This window comes from Eschrichtius robustus, chromosome 10 (assembly GCF_028021215.1).
Source record: "Eschrichtius robustus isolate mEscRob2 chromosome 10, mEscRob2.pri, whole genome shotgun sequence".
NCBI lineage: Eukaryota > Metazoa > Chordata > Mammalia > Artiodactyla > Eschrichtiidae > Eschrichtius > Eschrichtius robustus.
Window position 1 is genome coordinate 44050716 of NC_090833.1, and position 18617 is coordinate 44069332.

Genomic DNA, 18617 nt, shown 5'->3' on the forward strand with positions numbered 1-18617 from the left:
TTCATTTGCAAATATTTTCTCCCATTCTGAGGGTTGTCTTTTGGTCTTGTTTATGGTTTCCTTTGCTGTGCAAAAGCTTTTAAGTTTCATTAGGTCCCATTTGTTTATTTGTGTTTTTATTTCCATTTCTCTAGGAGCTGGGTCGAAAAGGATCTTGCTGTGATGTATGTCACGGAGTGTTCTGCCTATGTTTTCCTCTAAGAGTTTGATAGTGTCTGGCTTTACACTTAGGTCTTTAATCCATTTTGAGTTTATTTTTGTGTATGGTGTCAGGGAGTGTTCTAATTTCATACTTTTACATGTACCTGTCCAATTTTCCCAGCACCACTTATTGAAGAGGCTGTCTTTTCTCCACTGTATATGCTTGCCTCCTTTATCAAAGATAAGGTGACCATATGTGCGTGGGTTTATCTCTGGGCTTTCTATCCTGTTCCATTGATCTATATTTCTGTTTTTGTGCCAGTACCGAACTGTCTTGCATTATCAACATTTTTAAAGCACCTACGTGTATCTGGAATTCTCAGCACTAGATGTGACCCCCGTGTTCTTGGAGCTTACAAGACAGAGAGCCCAAACTACAATGAACAGAAGCCCAGAGAATACATATCACAGGATGGGGCAGGGCCTGAAATCAATTTTGGAGGAGACCTGGCCTCATGTTCTCCCAGTCTCATGAAGGATTTAGTGAGCTTGAATATTCCCAGATGATATATCTATTAGTCGGCTTCCTTTCTAGCATAGATATCAAAGGTAAAGTTGCTCCAGTCAACCCTAAGAAGCCCTCCGTGGTCTTCAAATGTCTGGCCACTTCCTCACACTGTATTCTGTAGGAACAGCATAGGTGGGTCTTCATTCTCGAGGTCTGGATCGTGGAGTTTTACTGCCACAGAGCTGGAGGAGGGAATAAGATCTAACCTAGTAGTGGGATAGTAGCAAACTAAGGGGTATATATTTCGGTGGGGATAAGATCTTTCTAGGCAGTATTCCCTAAAGAAATAATAGATGTCAAGTAGTGAGAATGTGTAAAGTCTATTTTTCAGCTTCTGGTTTTTATATAACCCTTAAGACCTCTGTATTTTGAAATGATACCTTTGCCGAACCAACTTCCGGTTGTTCCTCTTGTGTGGCTCAGCTGCTTCCAAATAGTTTGCGACACGCGGGCAAAGGCTGCATCAAATCAACAGTTATCCAGCCAATGACTTGAAGTTTTGGATCTAACATAATTTAATCCTCACCCTCCCTCCCCCCAAGCAGGAGTCAAACCGTCGGAAGCACCAACCCTTACCTGTCCTGCCTCTAAAATTGTGCCACAGTATTTTCATTCATTCATTCATTCTTTTAGTCATTAAAACACAAATTACTGAGCAAATATTATATGCCAGTAACTGTGCTAAGTATTGAGGATACAATGGTGAGAAAAAGCAAATGCACTTCCTGCCCTCATAGAGCTTACAGTCTGGAATGGTAGACAGCTATCAGTCAAATAATCACAAAAGCAAATGTAAAATTGTGACTCCAGCGGTGCTGAGGGAGGAGATAATCGGACACAGGCGGTGGGAGTGGGAGACACGTCTGCAAAGGTTCCACACAGGAGGAGGCTTGGCCAGTGTGAGGGACTGAAAGGAGGCCAGACTGGATGGAGGGGAGACAGGGAGAGAGTGAAGAAATTGGGGTGGGGGAGGCAGAACTTGCAGGGTCTTGCGGATCTTAAAAGTTCCCAGATATACCTAAAAAGCAGCAGGTTTCAGCGAAAGAGTATGTGATCAGATTTGCACTTTTAAGATGCCACTTTGGCTTCTTTGTAAAGCAGCAACTGGAGAGGGTCCAGGAGTATGGTTTGCAGATTTCTTTTGGCAAGTGATATTGGTAGCTAACCTCGTGTGGTAGTGGTGGCATGGAGGGAAGAGGACCCAATCAAGAGGTAAGTTAACTCGATTTAGTGATAGGTCAGATGTAGGGCAAGAGGCATCAAGGATGAATCCAAAGTTTTTGGCTTAGGAATAGTAATAACCAACATATATTGTGTCTAATACATATAAGCGCTGTCCTAAGTGCTTTAATCATTTTAAGTCATTTAATCCTCACAGCATCCCTAGGAGAGAGAGATGATTATCATCCTTAGTTTACAAATGGGGAAGCAGAGACGCAGAGAGGTTAAGCATACTTCCTAAGATCTCACAGCTAGTAAGTGACAGAGCCAAGGCGTGAACCCAGCAACCTCTCTTCATATTCTGTGAATGTAACTGTGACATTGAACGATCTCCTGGCATGGATGGATTGAGACTCATTTAGATAGAGATGGATGGAGACTTATTTAGTATAATATACTAGGTTCAACCTAGTCTCTGCTCAAAACTACATAAATGGGTAGGGGTGGTGGAAGATATGCCACCTGGCTAGGAGGACTTTGGAAGGCTGGAATGTGGATAGAAGAGTAACAGACAGGGCCAGCTTTGCTGTTGGAGGAAAACAACTAAACTAGGAGCGGGAAACCTGGCTAATTACATGGCCTTGAGAGAGCAATCAACCACTTGAGTCCTCTGATCCCTCACCTTGAAATGGGGACAGCCACACTGACTTGCCAAGTAATGAACACAGAGGGCACTAGTGCTGTGCCTGACCTAAAGTAGGTTTTCAGTAAGCCAATGATAAATTTGAATCTGTACTAAGGGAAGTAGAGAAGGATAAGGCTCACACTTGTCCATCTGCCAAAAATGTGGCTGATCATGCAGCTCATTGGAAAGAACAGACATGGAAAATTGTCACAAGGACAGAACCCTTTATCTCAATGAGTACAAATGGTATCAAGGCAGAGCTTACTGCTGAGCTGGCTGGGTTGTTAAAGTAGCTACAGGCAGAATTTGTCGCCCCATTAACTGCTGAGAGCCAGTGTTGGGAGCCTGTAAACAAATTCCCAATTCGCACCTTCAGTCAAATAGCTGGGTCTATCAGGCTCCCTGATCAGGCTGGGGATCAGAACACTCTAGCTGCTCACTAGTTGTTTCTTTGACCTAAAGTGCTGCTAACTTGCCTCAGTTCTGCCTGGTTAATAGCCAGCCAAGGACCAGCTGCCTAATTCCTCAGAGTGCATCCTTCAGCAGCATGAAGTTTTCAGCAGTGGCTCTCAATAAATCAAGGGTAGGCTTCTCACACTCTGGAAAGAAGTGCTCATCCATGGCAGTGCATCTCAAACTTTCATGTGTTCACAGATCATCTTGAGATATTGCAAAAATACATATTCTGATTGAATGGGTCTGTTCTAATTGTACTAGTTTTCCTTTTTTCTAATTAAAATTATTCTATTTTTTGAGGTATAATTGACATATAACATATTAGTTTCAGGTATACAGCATAATAATTTGATATTTGTATATATTGCAAAATGGTGACCACAATAAATCTAGTTAACATCTGTCATGATACATAGTTACAAAAATTTTTTTTCTTGTGGTGAGAACTTTTAAGAAGTATTTTCTTAGCAACTTACAAATGTGCAATACAGTATTAGTACACATTACATTCTGTACATTACATTGCCATGATGTATATCTTATGACTGGAAGTTTGTACCTTTTGACCCCATTTACCCATTTCACCCACCCTCCCACCCCCGCCTCTGGCAACCACCAATCTGTTCTCTGTATCTATGAGATAACTTATTTTTTTTTTAAGATTCCACATATAAGTGAGATCATACAGTTTTGTCTTTCTCTGTCTGACTTATTTCACTTAGCATAATGCCCTCAAGGTCCATTCATGTTGTTGCAAATGGCAAGATTTCTTTCTTTTTTATGGCTGAATAATATTGAGTTGTGTGTGTGTGTGTGTGTGTGTGTGTGTGTATGTATTACATTTCTTTTATCCATTAGTCCATCAGTGGACACTTAGGTTGTTTCCACATCTCTGCTCTTATAAATAATACTGCAATGAATATGGGCATGCAGATATCTTTTTGAGATAATGATTTCATTTCCTTCAGTTATATGCCCAGAAGTGGAATTGCAGGATCATATGGTAATTCTATTTTTAAGTTTTTGAGAAAACTTCTTTTCATAGTGGCTGCATTCAATTACATTCTCACCAACAGTGCACAAGGGTTCCCTTTACCCATATTCTTGCCAAGACTTGTAATTTCTTGTCTTTTTGGTAATGGCCATTCTAACGGGTGAAGTGATATCTCATTGTGGTTTTGATTTGCATTTCCCTGACGACTAGTGATATTAAGCACCTTTTCATGGACCTGTTGGCTATCTGGATGTCTTCTTTGGGAAAATGTCTTTTCAGATATTCTGCCCATTTTTAATCAGATTGTGTGTTTTTATTGCTGTTGAGTTGTATGAGATCTTTATATATTTTGGATATTAATCCCTTATCAGATACATGATTTGCAAAATGTTGCCTTTTTATTTTACTAATGGTTTTCTTTGCTATGCAGACCTTTTTAGTTTGATGTAATTCCACTTATTTTTTGCATTTGTTGTCTGATTCAAAAAATTATTGCCAAGACAGATGACAAGGAGCTTACCACCTATGTTTTCTTCCAGTAGTTTTATGGTTTCATGTCTTATGTTCAAATCCTTTATACATTTTAAGTTAGTATTGTGTATTGTGTTACATAGTGGTCCAGTTTCATTCTTTTGTGCTATCCAGTTTTCCCAAAACCATTTATTGAAAAGACTATCCTTTACATATTGTATATTCTTGGCTCCTTTGTCAGAATATAAATGACCATACATGCATAGGTTTATTTCTGCACTCTCTATCCTGTTCCATTGATCTATGTGTCTGTTTTTATGCCAATACCACCATACTGTTTTGATCATTATAGTTTTGTAATATAATTTGAAATGAGGAAGCAATATGCTGCTAGCTTTGTTGTTCCTTCTGAAGATTACTTTGGCTATTTGGTGTCTTTTGTGGTTCCATACAAATTTTAGGATTGTTTGTTCTATTTCTGTGAAAATTGCCATTGGACTTTTGCTAGGGATTGCACTGAATCTGCAGACTGCTTTGGGTAGTATGACATTTTTACAATATTAATTCTTCCATGAGCACTGAATATCTTTCCATTTACTAGTGTCTTCCTCAATTTCTTTTCCATGTGTAATAGTTTTCACTGTGTTCATCCATTCTCCTCTCAAGTTCAGTGAGCATATTTATGACCATTACTTTGGACTCTTTATCAGGTAAATCATTTACCTCCATTTCATTAAGGACTTTTTCTGAGGTTTTATCTTGTTCTTCCATTTGGAATGTATTCCTCTGTTTTTTCATTTTTTCTTGACTCTCTGTGTTGGTTTCTATGCATGAAATAAAACAGCCACTTCTCCCAGTCTTGAGGGAGTGACCTTGTGTAGGGTATGAAGCTTGTCATTCAGTCCTGCCCTAGATCTTGGTGGTTTCTCAAATCTCTGTGATTGTCCAAGCAGCCTATTTTTATTTTTGGTGGGTCCCAGTAGCTGGAGAGCGCCAAGAGCTGTCAGTGTCCCAAAGGGGAGGATCTCAGTCAGCACCTATATTCAGGCTGATTGGAAACCAGACCCTCGGGCAATAGCTTTTAAAGTATGCAAACACATGGAGTTCTATGGGACTGCAAGGGTAAGCCCCACTGGCCACCAGAGCCAGGTGATGTAGATGTATCCCCTGTGTGGTAGTCACAAAATCAGGGTGCCAGACAAGTTGTACAAGTTCCTTTCTGGGAGATACCAGCCACCTGGAGTGAGGCAGAGGGAGAGTGCAAAGATGGCATCCACGGGCTTCTGTCCCAGGAGCACATTTTCATAGGACCCTACAGTGTGCCTAATCAGAAGTCTGCTCTCAGGACAAAGCTCCAAGCAAGCATATAGGCTTCTTTCACAAAGAGATTGGGGGTATGTTTCAGTCTTCTCTATGCACAGGTGCCCTGGGGTTGGTAGCCAGCCACGAACTGTTTGTTATAGTCCTGTGGGACCCAGGAATGCAAGCCCTCCTGGCCCCTGGACTTTAGCTACAAAAACTGGGGCACTAGCCATGTGTAACAGCTCCCCTTGGGGAGATACGGGTGCTCTGTAGCATGGCAAAGGGAGAGTAAAAAGATAGCACCTACCCTCTAAGATATCTGGAGAAGATTAAAGTGAGCTCTTACATATGTGTTTAATTAGAAGCCTGCCCTTCAGGTCGCAGCTATGAAAATAAGCTAATATGTATTAGTTTTCTATTGCTGCTGTAACAAGTAACCATAACTTTTATGGCTTACCAAAACACCCATTTATTTTCTCACCATTCTGTAGGTCAGTAGTCTGGGCTCAGTGTGGCTCAGCTGCTTCTCTGCTCCTGGTTTTAAAAGGTTGGAATTAATGTGTCTCAGGCTACATCCTTTCTGGAGGCTCTGGGCATGAATCTGCCCCATGTTCAGTCAAATTGATGGCAGAGTTCAGGACTGAGGTCCCTGTTTCCTTGTCACCTGTTGGCTGGGGATTGTTCTCAGTTTCTAGAGACTGCATGCATTTCTTGGCTCATGGCTTCCTTCTTGCCTCTTCAAAGCCAGCAACTATGAGTCAGATCCTTTTCTCATCTCGAATCTCTCTGATCCCCTCCTCTGCCTCATGCCTTCTCTGTCTCTTTCTACTACATCCCTCTGACCTACCTTGGGCTTGCATGGATAATTCAGGAATAATCTCCTTATTTTAAAGTCAGTTGATAGTAACCTTTAATTCCATCTGCAAAGTCCCTTCACAGCAATGAACGGATGGGAATCTGGGCGGTACACTTTAGAACTCTGTCACCACACCAACCAACTCCCAGCTGCACGCTTTTAGTGGCAAGGTCCTAGCTTTAGCTTTACTGAGTTTGTGACAAAGGCTTTGTGTGTGTTTTAGGGCTGGTGATAGAATCTTCATGAAATCTCCCGGGATTTTCCCTTTTCATTGAGCAGAAGGGCTGGAATGGTTTACAGGGATGATGCTGAAGATGGGGAAACTGAGGTGGACACATAGAGGGCTATACTGAAGTTATACAGAATCAAGATTAGAACTTAGTTATACCAATAACTGGTCCAGGGCAATTTCCTGAGTAAATTATTTACTCAATTATTCACGTAATTATTCATTTATTGACTTATTCATCTACTACTGATCAAAGAGTTATCAAGTACCTACTCTATGAAAGACATTTTGCTAGATTCATGAGATGTAAGACATTTACAGACTTTGTCCCCATGGAACAAACCTTGTACTGAGAATCACATACAGCAAACAGATACTCCTACAGCTAACTAGATGTTTATAATATAATTGATATGAAAGTAAAGTAGAGGCATGGATGAGAGCTTATAATAAGGAGATCTAACCTTGTCTAGAAGGATCAGGAAATGAAGAATGACATTTAAACTGAGACCCAGATAATAAATGTGCTAGCCAGATATAGATATTAGGGATGGAATAGCATTAAAGTACGGAGAATGGCATGTGGGAAAGTTCTAGCCTACAAAGCAGAATAGAGGAATCAGGAAAAGTCAGTGTTGCTAGAAAATATGAAGGAAGGGAGAGAATGGCACGAGATGAGTTTTTGAGAGGTGGGTGGTCAGATTGACCATGGCCTTCATGACCAGGGAAAGGAATTTCAACTTTTTCCTAGGTGAAATGGGAAGCCATGGGAGGGATTTAAACAGCAGAGTCTCATGTGAACTTTGACTTTTTAGAAAGAGCACTCTGGCTGTTATGTAGAATAGATTAGAGGAAGTAGATGAGGACATGTTGGAGTGTGGACACAAGGGGTGCATTCAGTGAGGCTAGTTAGGAGGTGTTGCAACAGCCCAGGTGGGAAGTAGCTTGACCCAGGGTGGTGTGGACAAGGATGGTGGCAGTACAGGTGAAGGACAGAAAATGGATCAAAAACATATTTTGAAGGTAGAACTGTCTTGACTTGCTGATGGATCAGATATGGGAATGATCAAGGGAAGATGGTCAAGATAACTCATGGTTCCTGTCATATCTGTGGCTCTTCTAATGACACAAGTCAATTAAAAATCACATTCCTGTACATGATTAAAAACCTTACATTTTCTTGATAGTTTAGCTTTTATTATATTGTAACAGTTATGGATATGAGTGTCAAGAAAATCCCGTTTAATATCACCTGAGAAGAATTTATGTTTTACTAGATTTGTCAAAGGAGCTCATGGAATTTGTATTATGTTACGATTTTGAGTATTGTAATGTTTCTGTGTGTTCCCCATATCTCCATTCTATTTCATCCTCATTTCATCTGAGGCTAGAGTATGCAAATGATGGCTTCCAAGACAAAGAAAAATTAGCATGAAAGGGAACATCACATCCTCATTTCTTAATAGCCACTGCCTCATTTCCTTTAGGTCCTTTCTGATTTCTTTTGCCCACATGGCCCATTGGTTGCTACTAATTCTCATGATGATATTGAAATTCAATCCTAGCTTGGTCACACAAAGCACTATGTGGCCATGCTGAGTAGTCCTGGGTGGACATTGCTCAATTCACAAGAGACAGCGTGGACCCTGGACCAGACGCTGTCAGGTAACATATACAATCCTGATGCAAGCTCCACGGTCACGGCCTGAAGTTTGTTTTGACATCTTCCTTGGCTCTTATATTTCTCTTGGAGACTCTGATATCAGATCGTATGGATTTAAATTAATCCCAGATCTTCCGTTTAACCACTGGGGTGCCTTAGGCATTTACCTCATCTGCTTTCTCATTTGTGAAAAGAGAATAAAGTCAGGCTATTGGGAATATCGAATGAGATAACTCATACAAAGAATTGAGCGCAGTGTTAGCACATAGGAAGTACTCCATATATGGGAGTTACTGTTTCTGTTGTTATGGAAGGGAGTTGCTCACATATTACTTTCTTCCCTTTTACTCATCTCTGGTAATGACAGTTTAGAGGGCAAGGGGTTTTCTCTTAGAAGGAAAAGAAGATTCTGAGCCAGCCCTTGTCCCCAAACAGGCCTTGCAAACAGGCCTTACCAAATTTGTTGCTCTGGCCATGGACATCCCAGGGAAGAGAAGCCATGGGCTGCCTTCTCTCATGTGAGCTAATCTGACAGCTGAGCTCCGCTTAGTACCTTGTCCTTTCATTTAGCTGGCTCAATGCAGCCATCAATCCCCTGGGGACTGAAGCAAATTACAGCCTCCTCAGCATTCTATCTCATTGAATGCCTCCCGAATTTGTTGGCAGGAAGCCACTAGATGACTTGATGTGGTCCTTGAGCAAGTCAATTAGCCTCTCTGAAAAGAGGGTTGATGACTCCGAGGACAAGGAGGTGGAGGAAGGGCAATAGCCCCTCCTAGCCCTTTGCAACTTGACCTCCGGGATCTTCCCATTCCCTCCCTTCAGTTGCCCACCCTGCCCACTCCCTGCCTCTCAGTCCACAAGCCCTTTGATGGTTTTGTGCCTTTGTACCGGTTCTCTCTCTCAAGTCCTTCTCCAACATCCTCACCTTCTTTGACTGACAAATTCCTGCTTATCCTTCAAGGCTTATGTCTAATGCCATTTCTCTCTGACGTCTTTTTATTCATTCATTCCACAAATATTTACTAAGCAAGGCACTGTGCTAGACCTGTAAGATACAGCTGTGAACAAGATGGGCAAAACCCCAGCTGTCGCAGTGCTGAGGGAGAGACCGACAGTAAACAAGTCAATGAACGATAGAATGTCACGTTTGTGGTACGTGCTATGAAAAGACCAAAAAAGTGGGCAGGTGTGGAGCTGCTTCCCGAGGAAGCTATTTTTGAACTAAGACCTGTAGGATGAGAAAAAACCAGCCATGTGAAGAGCAGGGGTCTGGATGCACAAATAAGCTAGTTTTGTTTGAAGAACAAAAAGAAAGTTGGTATGACTAGAATATGATGAGCAGGGAAGCATGAGAAGAGATCAGAAAGATCTCAGGTAAGGAGTTCAGATTTTATTCTGAGTGAATAGGGAGAGGCGAAATCAGATTTTGTAGTTGTAATAGCACTCTGCTATCTGTGTGGAGAATGATGGGGGAGGAGAGAAAAAAGAGGAAAGGAGGCAGAGAGAAGCGGGGAGCCTGGTTAGGAGGCTCTGGCAGTAGTTTAAGGTGGAGAGGATGGTGGTGTGATCCAGAATTATAGCTATGGAATGGGGAGAAGTAGACCACTTCGAGATACATCATGGAGGTGTGGTTAATGGGACCTTGCTCATGGTTTGGATTTGGGGGCGGAAAAAGAGGAATTCTAGATTTCAGGTTTGAGCAAATGGTGGATGGATGGGTTTTTAGGTGGATGTATTTTAATGCCATTTGGTGAGATGGGAGACACTGGGTGATAATAATGTTTAGGAGACTGGTGAGTCTGAAGTCTATTTTGGACGTGTTAATTTTGAGATGTCTATTAGATAACTGAAGGGAAATGGCAAGTAGCTATTTGGATCTACAAGAGGGAATCTTGAGGGAAGAGATCAGAAATATATATAAATATATTCCTCCCCCCAATGAATAGTGAATTTCTCCCTCCTTTGCGGCGTTAAATTAGGAACCCAGCAGATCCTAAGTTCTCCTACCTCTGTGGGTCCCACATCATATCAAACATATTAAAATTCAGCTTTATCCCACATTAATTTTAATTATATGTGATTCCTTAAGTTTTGAGCTGCAGTTGACTAGTTTGACGTTTTGCATTTTGTAGATATTTAATTAAAATATCATTTGGTTTTGCACATTTTAAAGGCAACTCTATCTTGAATGTTTCACGTTATTTTTGGATGCCCTTGGAAAGCGTATCGTGCAAGGCATGGGACTTTTAGCCCTTTATTGGATAGCTTCATATTATAACCATGCATTTTTGTGTCTGTGTTTCCCACTAGACCATTAGCTTGAAGAGGGCATGAAGGACCTCAGAGCTTGGTATATGACAGGGACTCAAAGTTTATTTACGGAAGCAATTCATTTGGGCTCATAGGAGAAAAAACCAAGTCCAGGGATACAGTGTGCTTTCTATCTGCACTTGGGAAAAGGCTCTTACCCCCTGCCTTGCAACATATATGGACTTGTTTTCTGTATGGTACTCATAAAAAGGAGGCAGTGTTGTGTAGAAGGTTGTTGCTGTGGGCTTGAGTTTCAGCCACACCCTTGACTTGTTGTGAATCTTGCAACAGAAAGTTAGTTTCTATAGGTCGCTCTGATTTTTGTGGGTGCAAAATTAAATAAAGCCATTTTAGTAGAACTCTGCCGGCTTCAAAACACTGTATTCTTAAAATAATGTATTCTTTTATAAAATGAAAAAGGACCTTACAATTCAGGCCTCAGGGAATGTTTCTGGAAATTTCTAGCAGTGGGGATGCAAAATATCTTTTGTCGCCTGATGCCTGGCCCTGAAAAAGCAACAGTTGCAGCAATTGTTGGGGGCAGGGGACCCAACAGTGGCCCTTTAGAGAAGAAATCTTGCAAGAAAATCTTTCAGTAGTAAGACAGTCAAACATCCTTCTAAGTCCCTTGCGGGTAGAAGGTAGGAAGGAACTGCTGGCATTCCCAGGTCCCAGACTTGCCCTCTGAGACTCAGTGATGCTGCACAACTGCATCCTTCTTGCCCAGGAATTGACTCTGGGCCAGATCTTCACCTCTCATGAGGAAGAGGAGACATGATTGTATGGATTACAGCCCCATCTCTACTGCCAAGCTGCTCCAATAAGCCTCAGTGAAATTAAGTCCATCTTGGCTATGCCCTGCTAAATTTGTCAATGGCTCCAAAGTATTCTGCCGAGAATTTCAGATTTTATAAGTTTGCAACAAAAATAACTTTGGGAATGGTTGTCAACCAGGGAGGAGAAGCAGGTTCATACTTTGTCATTGACACATACTGAGTTTGGGGCCCAGGGCCCAGCCTGGGCCAGGTGAGGTCGGGCTGCAGCTGGCCTTTGTGCTCCCGCTGCCATTTTGTATCAGCAGATGGAAGGCGGCAGTGTTGAGCTGGCCAGGCCACAGCGGAAGTTGCCTCCAGTTTTCTCCACAATCGTCAAGCTGCTGTCTGTCATTGCCCTTTGTGTGAATCTGAATGATCATATGAAAGCAGTTGAGAATGCATGCCCACTTATATTTTAGCTGCATGATATTCTTGCTACATGAGGGGGATGGGGTGTTTAATATTTCCATGCTCAGATGTGCCTACAGTGTTGATCACTTGATGGAGAAATTTTGATTTAGTAGTTACTAGAACAACTACCTGCCCTTCTCTACGAAGCACTCAGTGTGCAAGTTCCTCAAAATGAAGAGTAGACTGTTGGGTGGAAAACCATGAGTCTGATAGATCAGTAGCATGATGATAAGGCCCTAATACTGGGGTGAAAGGTGAGAAAATGCTGATCAATCCACAGATGGATATTGATGATTAGCAAGGTCTTCCATGGGTGTGGGAATTGAAAAGAATGGGCACACTATCCATCTTTTGGAAAGTTTAAAAATGTCGATTCTTCTTGACTGATCCATCAAATGTTGAATCACTGTCCTTTGTAGCAACAGGCTAATTAGATTAAAAAGCATTAAAACGATTGACTTGCTTCCCTGAACACCTCTTGTGCAGCAAGTTCACTGGTAACGCTCCTCCTGCTTTAGTCCCATCTGCTTAGTTAAGCCTTAGCCATCCTCCAAGAACCAATGCTAGTCCAGACTGCTCTAGGAAACTCGGCCTGACCAATCCAATTCAAAGGAATTTCTGCCTGTCTGAACTTAACAACTTAGTGTCTCAGTCAACTGAGATTTAGAATTCACTACTTAGTATTAATGGCCTTAATACTGAATTTTATTTTTATTATTCTGAGTCTGGTTATGTAATCCCAATCAATTTATTTCAAGTCCGTACGCCTCAGCTTTCTCATTTATAAACAGAGGATAATACATGTCTCTGGCTCTAGAGTTTGTGTGAAACTTAAAAGAGGTATATTTATATCAGTATATATATACTCTATATTCCCATATTGTACAGCACATAGTAAGTGGTCAATAAAATTAGTTTCTCTCCATTTCTGTAATGGGACTTCATGGCAGCAGCTCTCTCTTATACCTTTTTGTATCCCCAGATCTTTAAACCTAATTGGAGCGCAATATGTGTGTCACTTCTCTTGATTTCTCATTTCTTTTTGCAAAAGACAGGGCATTGAACTTTCAAGGCTAGTGACCATCTCAAGCAGGGTTCACAAAGATCTATAATCCATGGTTGTTTTTTGCTAACTATACAGTCCTACCCTGTGGCATGTACTGGAGATTGATTTTAGAAAAGTCGTCTTCTAGGCATCCAGGGATACAGCCAACTAACAGTGATACACAGGATATTAGCCAGTTGAACAAGGTCATCTTCTAGGCCTCCAGGGATACAGCCAACTAACAGTGATACACAGGATATTAGTCAATTGAACAAGGTCATCTTCTATAACAGCTTTCACACCTGCCCCTGCTGCCCGACCTCTTTGTGCCCAGCCCCTTGGTCCCCACCCTTCCATACACCCACTGGTGGGTATGCAGTAGCCCATGCCCTGGGGGAAACCAGGAAAAGAGCAGGTCCAGGTGGCCCTTTCACTGGACATGGCATCTGTACAATGCAATAGCAACTGCACCAAACTTTTGTAGATTTTTTTCACAATCTGCTTACTAAAAATGGGATTTAACATACATTCATGACCAAACCTAAACTGATCCTTTCTTCTATTCCTGTTACTTTCTCCTTTTTTTTCAGTTCCCACCTCTGCTCACCCTTTTTCCCAACTTTATTTAGGTGGTTCATTCACCTCACCCTTTCCTCCATATTCAGCGTCTATGTGGAAACAGAGAAGTTTCTCATGACCTCACCCTTTCAGAGATGTTTGCACATGGGTACGAACAGATCAAATAAACAGGAACTTAGGTTAATTTAATAGAAAAAATAAAATATGGAATAACATTGATTTTGGCCAGTATCAATTACAACCATTCTACTATATTTTACAAAAAAACAACTGAACATTTTACACATGTACAGTATTTTTCAGTAAAAGTGGATTTGGATTTAACAATGGATCACTAATGAAAAATCAAAAGACAAAAGAAAACAGAAGATAGGACTTTTGTCTCTAGAGGTTAGAGCATTTGTTAAGTCTCCAAACTTTGTACTATCCATTACATATATCTCATTATGAATATATATATTTATACATAATATATAACATTAACTTAAACTTTGAAAGCATTATGTTCTAGTTAATAATATTCTGTAGATAAACGAGGCAGTAACCACTAGTAGTTAAACCAGTATTTCCACAATGTGTGCCTGCATGGTCAGTGAGAAATGGAACACATGTTGGTAGACCCCAATGATTTTGACTGTCAGATTGATAGTTATTTGTCTAAGAACACAGACATCATTTTAATTTTTCCCTTCATAGTAACTTTGTGCCTCATATATTATGGGTGGGTTCAGTTAAATGGATTTCTTTGCAGGCAAATCTGGTTTCACCATCTGCTTGACCTTGTTTTAGGCTCTCACTTGCTTTTGTCCACTTAGAGACTGTGCCTTTAAATGTAAGACTCTACATGCCATACCTGGGACTAACTTGCTTTCTTCGGGTCAGAAGGGCCTGAAGTGGTATGAAGAGGAAAATTACTCAACAAAATCAGTTGATTCCCTAGTTACATATGAATCATTACGTGACTCAGTATCACTACAATGCTATTAAGAGGGTCATTAGACTTTATACTCATTATTTACCTTGGGTTCAATGTTAACTTTGATGTCTAGGAATGCATATTTTCAAGGTAGGCTTTTTACTACCTTGCTGCTTGGATGGGGACCTTAGTTAGCACCCACTTCCCAGGATAACCTATATTGATATCATTCCTCTTCTCATGTGTGAGGCCAGTGACATCTTGGAAGTGAGGCTGTCAGAAGCCTAAAGCTTGCAAGATGGCTGGTCATTCTCAAAGCAAATGAGGTCACCAATGGAGCTTTGATATGAAACATGAAGAAACCTGATATCAGTCTATCCTCTCCTAAACAGAGCAACTCAGAGTTATAAAAAGATCTATCAGGTTTCCTCATTTCTGACCACTGATCCAAACAGTCTTCACATAATTCAGTCTGCTAGATTCCAGGATGTGTTTGGGGAGTCATAGAAAACCAGTGAAGATACTTCCAAGAAAACAGATGATCTCAGTGACATTCAGTGGACAGGTGTATCATAGCATGGTTATAGAGGGACAGAGGAGTGGGAAAAGAACAGAACCAGGAGGGTACAATCATGCTGCCCATATTCCATTTCCAGTTTTATTTTCTTAAAATGACAAGATGAAAAAAACTTCTAATAAGCACCATTGAAAAATGTTGCCCGGCCAACTTGGGCACGAGCTTAAATATTATTTAAATAAATTCCATTTCTTAAAAATACAGGACCTTTTAGAAACTTTTGACTCCAGGAAGAAATTTTCTTCATCATATCCAAAATGCTTCCCACTACAACACATGGAATTTCTGATGGCCTTAAAAAAAAAAAAAAAAAAATGCTATGGGGATAATGGCTGAATAGCACCAAGAGATTGTGCAGGGTTTACAAGTGAACACTCTGGATTTGGGGGAAGCTGGATCAGTCTCAGCTATTTTGTGAATCTTTGCATTCTGTCCATCACCACTTTGACTATGCAGAGCAATCCCATTTGACCAGCTGTATGTGAAATAAGCGAATCTACCATGGAAAAGCCAGTAGCAGCAAGTCTATCTGATGAAACCAGTGGAGCAGACTTATCAAGTGGGCACAATGCCAAAACCAGCACATAATGCATGAAGTAAATTATGTGTGGAAAGTATCAATGGTCAACTGTGAAAAACCAAGACAAACGACACTGAACACAACTCTGCGGGATGTTCTTAATGCCCTTAGGTCCAGTTTTCTGCCATTTCCCCCAACAGTGGACTCAAGCATGAAAAATGATGGATGCAAGAGCTTTCTGTTTCATTTTGATCTATGTCTGCTCTTGTGATGTTTTTGAAAGGTATATTTTTAGGCGTCTCAAAGGGGAAACAAGCAAGTAAATGCAAAAGGAAAAAAAATGGACCTTCAAAAACAGGGCAGGAAATCAAATCATTACTTTAACGTCAAATTTTGGCATCAAATGCTTTGGTCATAAAATACTGTCTCTGTGGTTCTGGCTGTTTAGCACTAAACACCCAGTTATAAAAGGTAGGCTTGTTGTAGGTTTATTTTTTTTTTTTTTCCATTTAAGTTCTGACAAAACAGTTCACCATCTCCCTGCACAAATTTGAGAGAGAGAGAAAAAGAGAGCAAGAAAGAGAGAGGTGGCTTGCTTTTTTTTTTTTTTTTTGCTTGCTTTTTTCTTTTTAATAATAATATGGAGTAATCTATAAGTCTACAGGAACAAAGAAATCTAGGATGGCAGCTCAGCCTTGGAATGTACAGGTTTTGCAGCAAAGTTGTTGAAGAACCTTCCGTTGGCACAGATTGTTCTTTTTCACTAGCATACAGAAGCCTCCTTCCGCCCAGGACTCTTCCGTTGCTTTTCCAGGAAGTCAGCAAGAGAGAGGGGAAGTTGAGGACGAGAGCAGCATGATGGACACACACGGAAGAAGGTTGTGATTGGCCAGAGAGGCAGATTGGGGGGATTGGAAGAGATCATTCGGGAGCAGTCAACAGGAGGAAATTTGGTCCACCCAAAGTGATTTCAGTCAACAGCATTGTTTTCAAGGAGAGATATTGCAGTCCAACGGTAAATGTGATTGGTATCCATTTATGAAAGGAAAAAAAAGATTAGAAAAAGAATAAATTAGAAATCAATAATAATATAGGCAAGGAATTTTTCTTTTCGGAGTTACCTAGAGCAGAGCGTATACAGTCATTTATACTATATTTCACTGAATCCAAGACACTGGATTTCAGATGCACCACTACTTTAAGTACTACCAAGAAAAAAATTCATATTAAATGGTGACACAATAGCCTCTTATCAGAATATTAGTTTTATGCTTATTGAAAGTATTAGTTAAATTTATATAACATGATGTTTTGTTTCTGGGCTTATGTAATAATTCTTCCTTTGAATATTGAGAAATAGTTTAACTTTTTCAAGCTATTATGAAGTGCAATTAAATGCAACACAAGTAGGAGTGATCATGTGCCTAACTCAGTTGACTAGACATATCTGTGACTAAGTCACAGGCGATGACAACTATGTCACATCAACCTGTGGATCAAAAGCAGTTGTAAGCTGCCATGAATTATAAGATGCATCTGACTCCAGAGCTGTTAAAATATATTAAAAAAGTATGTCTTAGAATCACTGAAATATGACAGTTGAAAGAAAATAAATAGCACATCCCTGAATGCAACTGCCACGTGATTTGAAAAGCCTGGTGAGCCATCAGTGATCTCATTCTTTAACCGACCTGAAAATGGACTCATCACAAATCATGGTTCTTCATTTTCCACTTTTGCCTGCAATCCTGACACTCCACTTTTACCAAAGTGCCATTGGCATAAATTATCCCATGCTTACTGTGGTTTAGGGAAAGCCGTTAAAGCATCACAAACCTTGAAATGCCTGGTACCAAGTGCTACGGGTAAAAATTTCAAGTCACGGTGGATCTTTTGGGTCAATCACTTAAAAATCTTCCTTAGTTTTTCAGTTACTAACTTACAAAACTCCTGATCATATTCAGATATAGGGGAACCATCTTTTCAAGTAAGGGTAAGGAGCACTGGCTGGTAACTAAAAGGTGATACTTACATAGTACCTGGGGTGCCATCCCTCAATCTTCTCACCTCCATGTTGTGTGGTGAGAATTAGCCCTGGCCATGAAGAGTTTAAACACAGAGCCCGAGCAGGTCTGCCCATCCCTGCCAGGTCAATCATACATTAGAAAAGCTATGAAGATGCACAGTCACCTGTGATACTCTGTGGATATGAGACCATAAATGATGTTCCTATGCATGCCATCGCGTGCTCAGATCTTTTTGATGTTTTGAGATTCCTAACGGGAAGTTGTAGAATAACCATATGAGGTCGACAGCATTATCCTTCTCATTTTTACAGATGAGGGAAGTGAGGCCCAGAAAAGCTCATAACCTGCCCAAGGTCTGGAGGCTAGATATGAATGACAGTATTCTGACTCCTGAATCCACATTCTCCCAACCACAGCACTCTTCTGCCTCTTGTGAAATTTCCAGAAGAGGTACCATTCAAAAGAAGACAAAGATTAAACCCAGGGAAATGATTTTATCAGGGAAAACTGTTCCAAATGCATAGTTTTTTATTTTCCTATTTTCCTAACAGTCCAAAGATGTTTAGAACAACGATGGTTCAAAACAATTTCTTTCTACATCATTGAGATGCACGTCTGCATAAAATTTAGGCACAAATTTTAGGGCCCTCTCTGCATGAATTATATCGAGAGTCAAAGTTCACAAAAGGCTGGAGTTGGAATAATTTAAATTCATTCATTTTGTAGATGGGGAAACTGAGGCTAGAAAAGTGAGAGAACTTGGTATTTCCCAAATTGTCAGGGGGAATGGCGGCACATTAAAAATACCCGAGAAGATTCTAAAGCTATCAGTGCTCAAACTGTACCCCAAGACCAATTTAAATGAATCTTTGGGGAAGGTCTGGGGTC

At 40.7% G+C, this 18617-nt stretch overlaps 1 protein-coding gene across 2 annotated transcripts in view; it reads right to left on the reverse strand.

Moving 5' to 3' along the window:
* The window catches only part of PCSK5 (proprotein convertase subtilisin/kexin type 5), a 451875-nt gene that overhangs the window by 119968 nt on the left and 313290 nt on the right, over positions 1 to 18617 (reverse strand). Inside the window, exon 21 of one of the 2 annotated variants that reach the window (XM_068551985.1) lies at positions 13905 to 16507. The exons of the other annotated variant lie outside the window; for it this stretch is intronic. Within the exon in view, the coding sequence (XP_068408086.1) occupies positions 16392 to 16507 (116 nt within the window). The 3' untranslated portion in view covers positions 13905 to 16391. Of the gene's footprint in view, positions 1 to 13904; positions 16508 to 18617 lie in introns of those variants that run through there. 2 annotated transcript variants of the gene reach the window in all.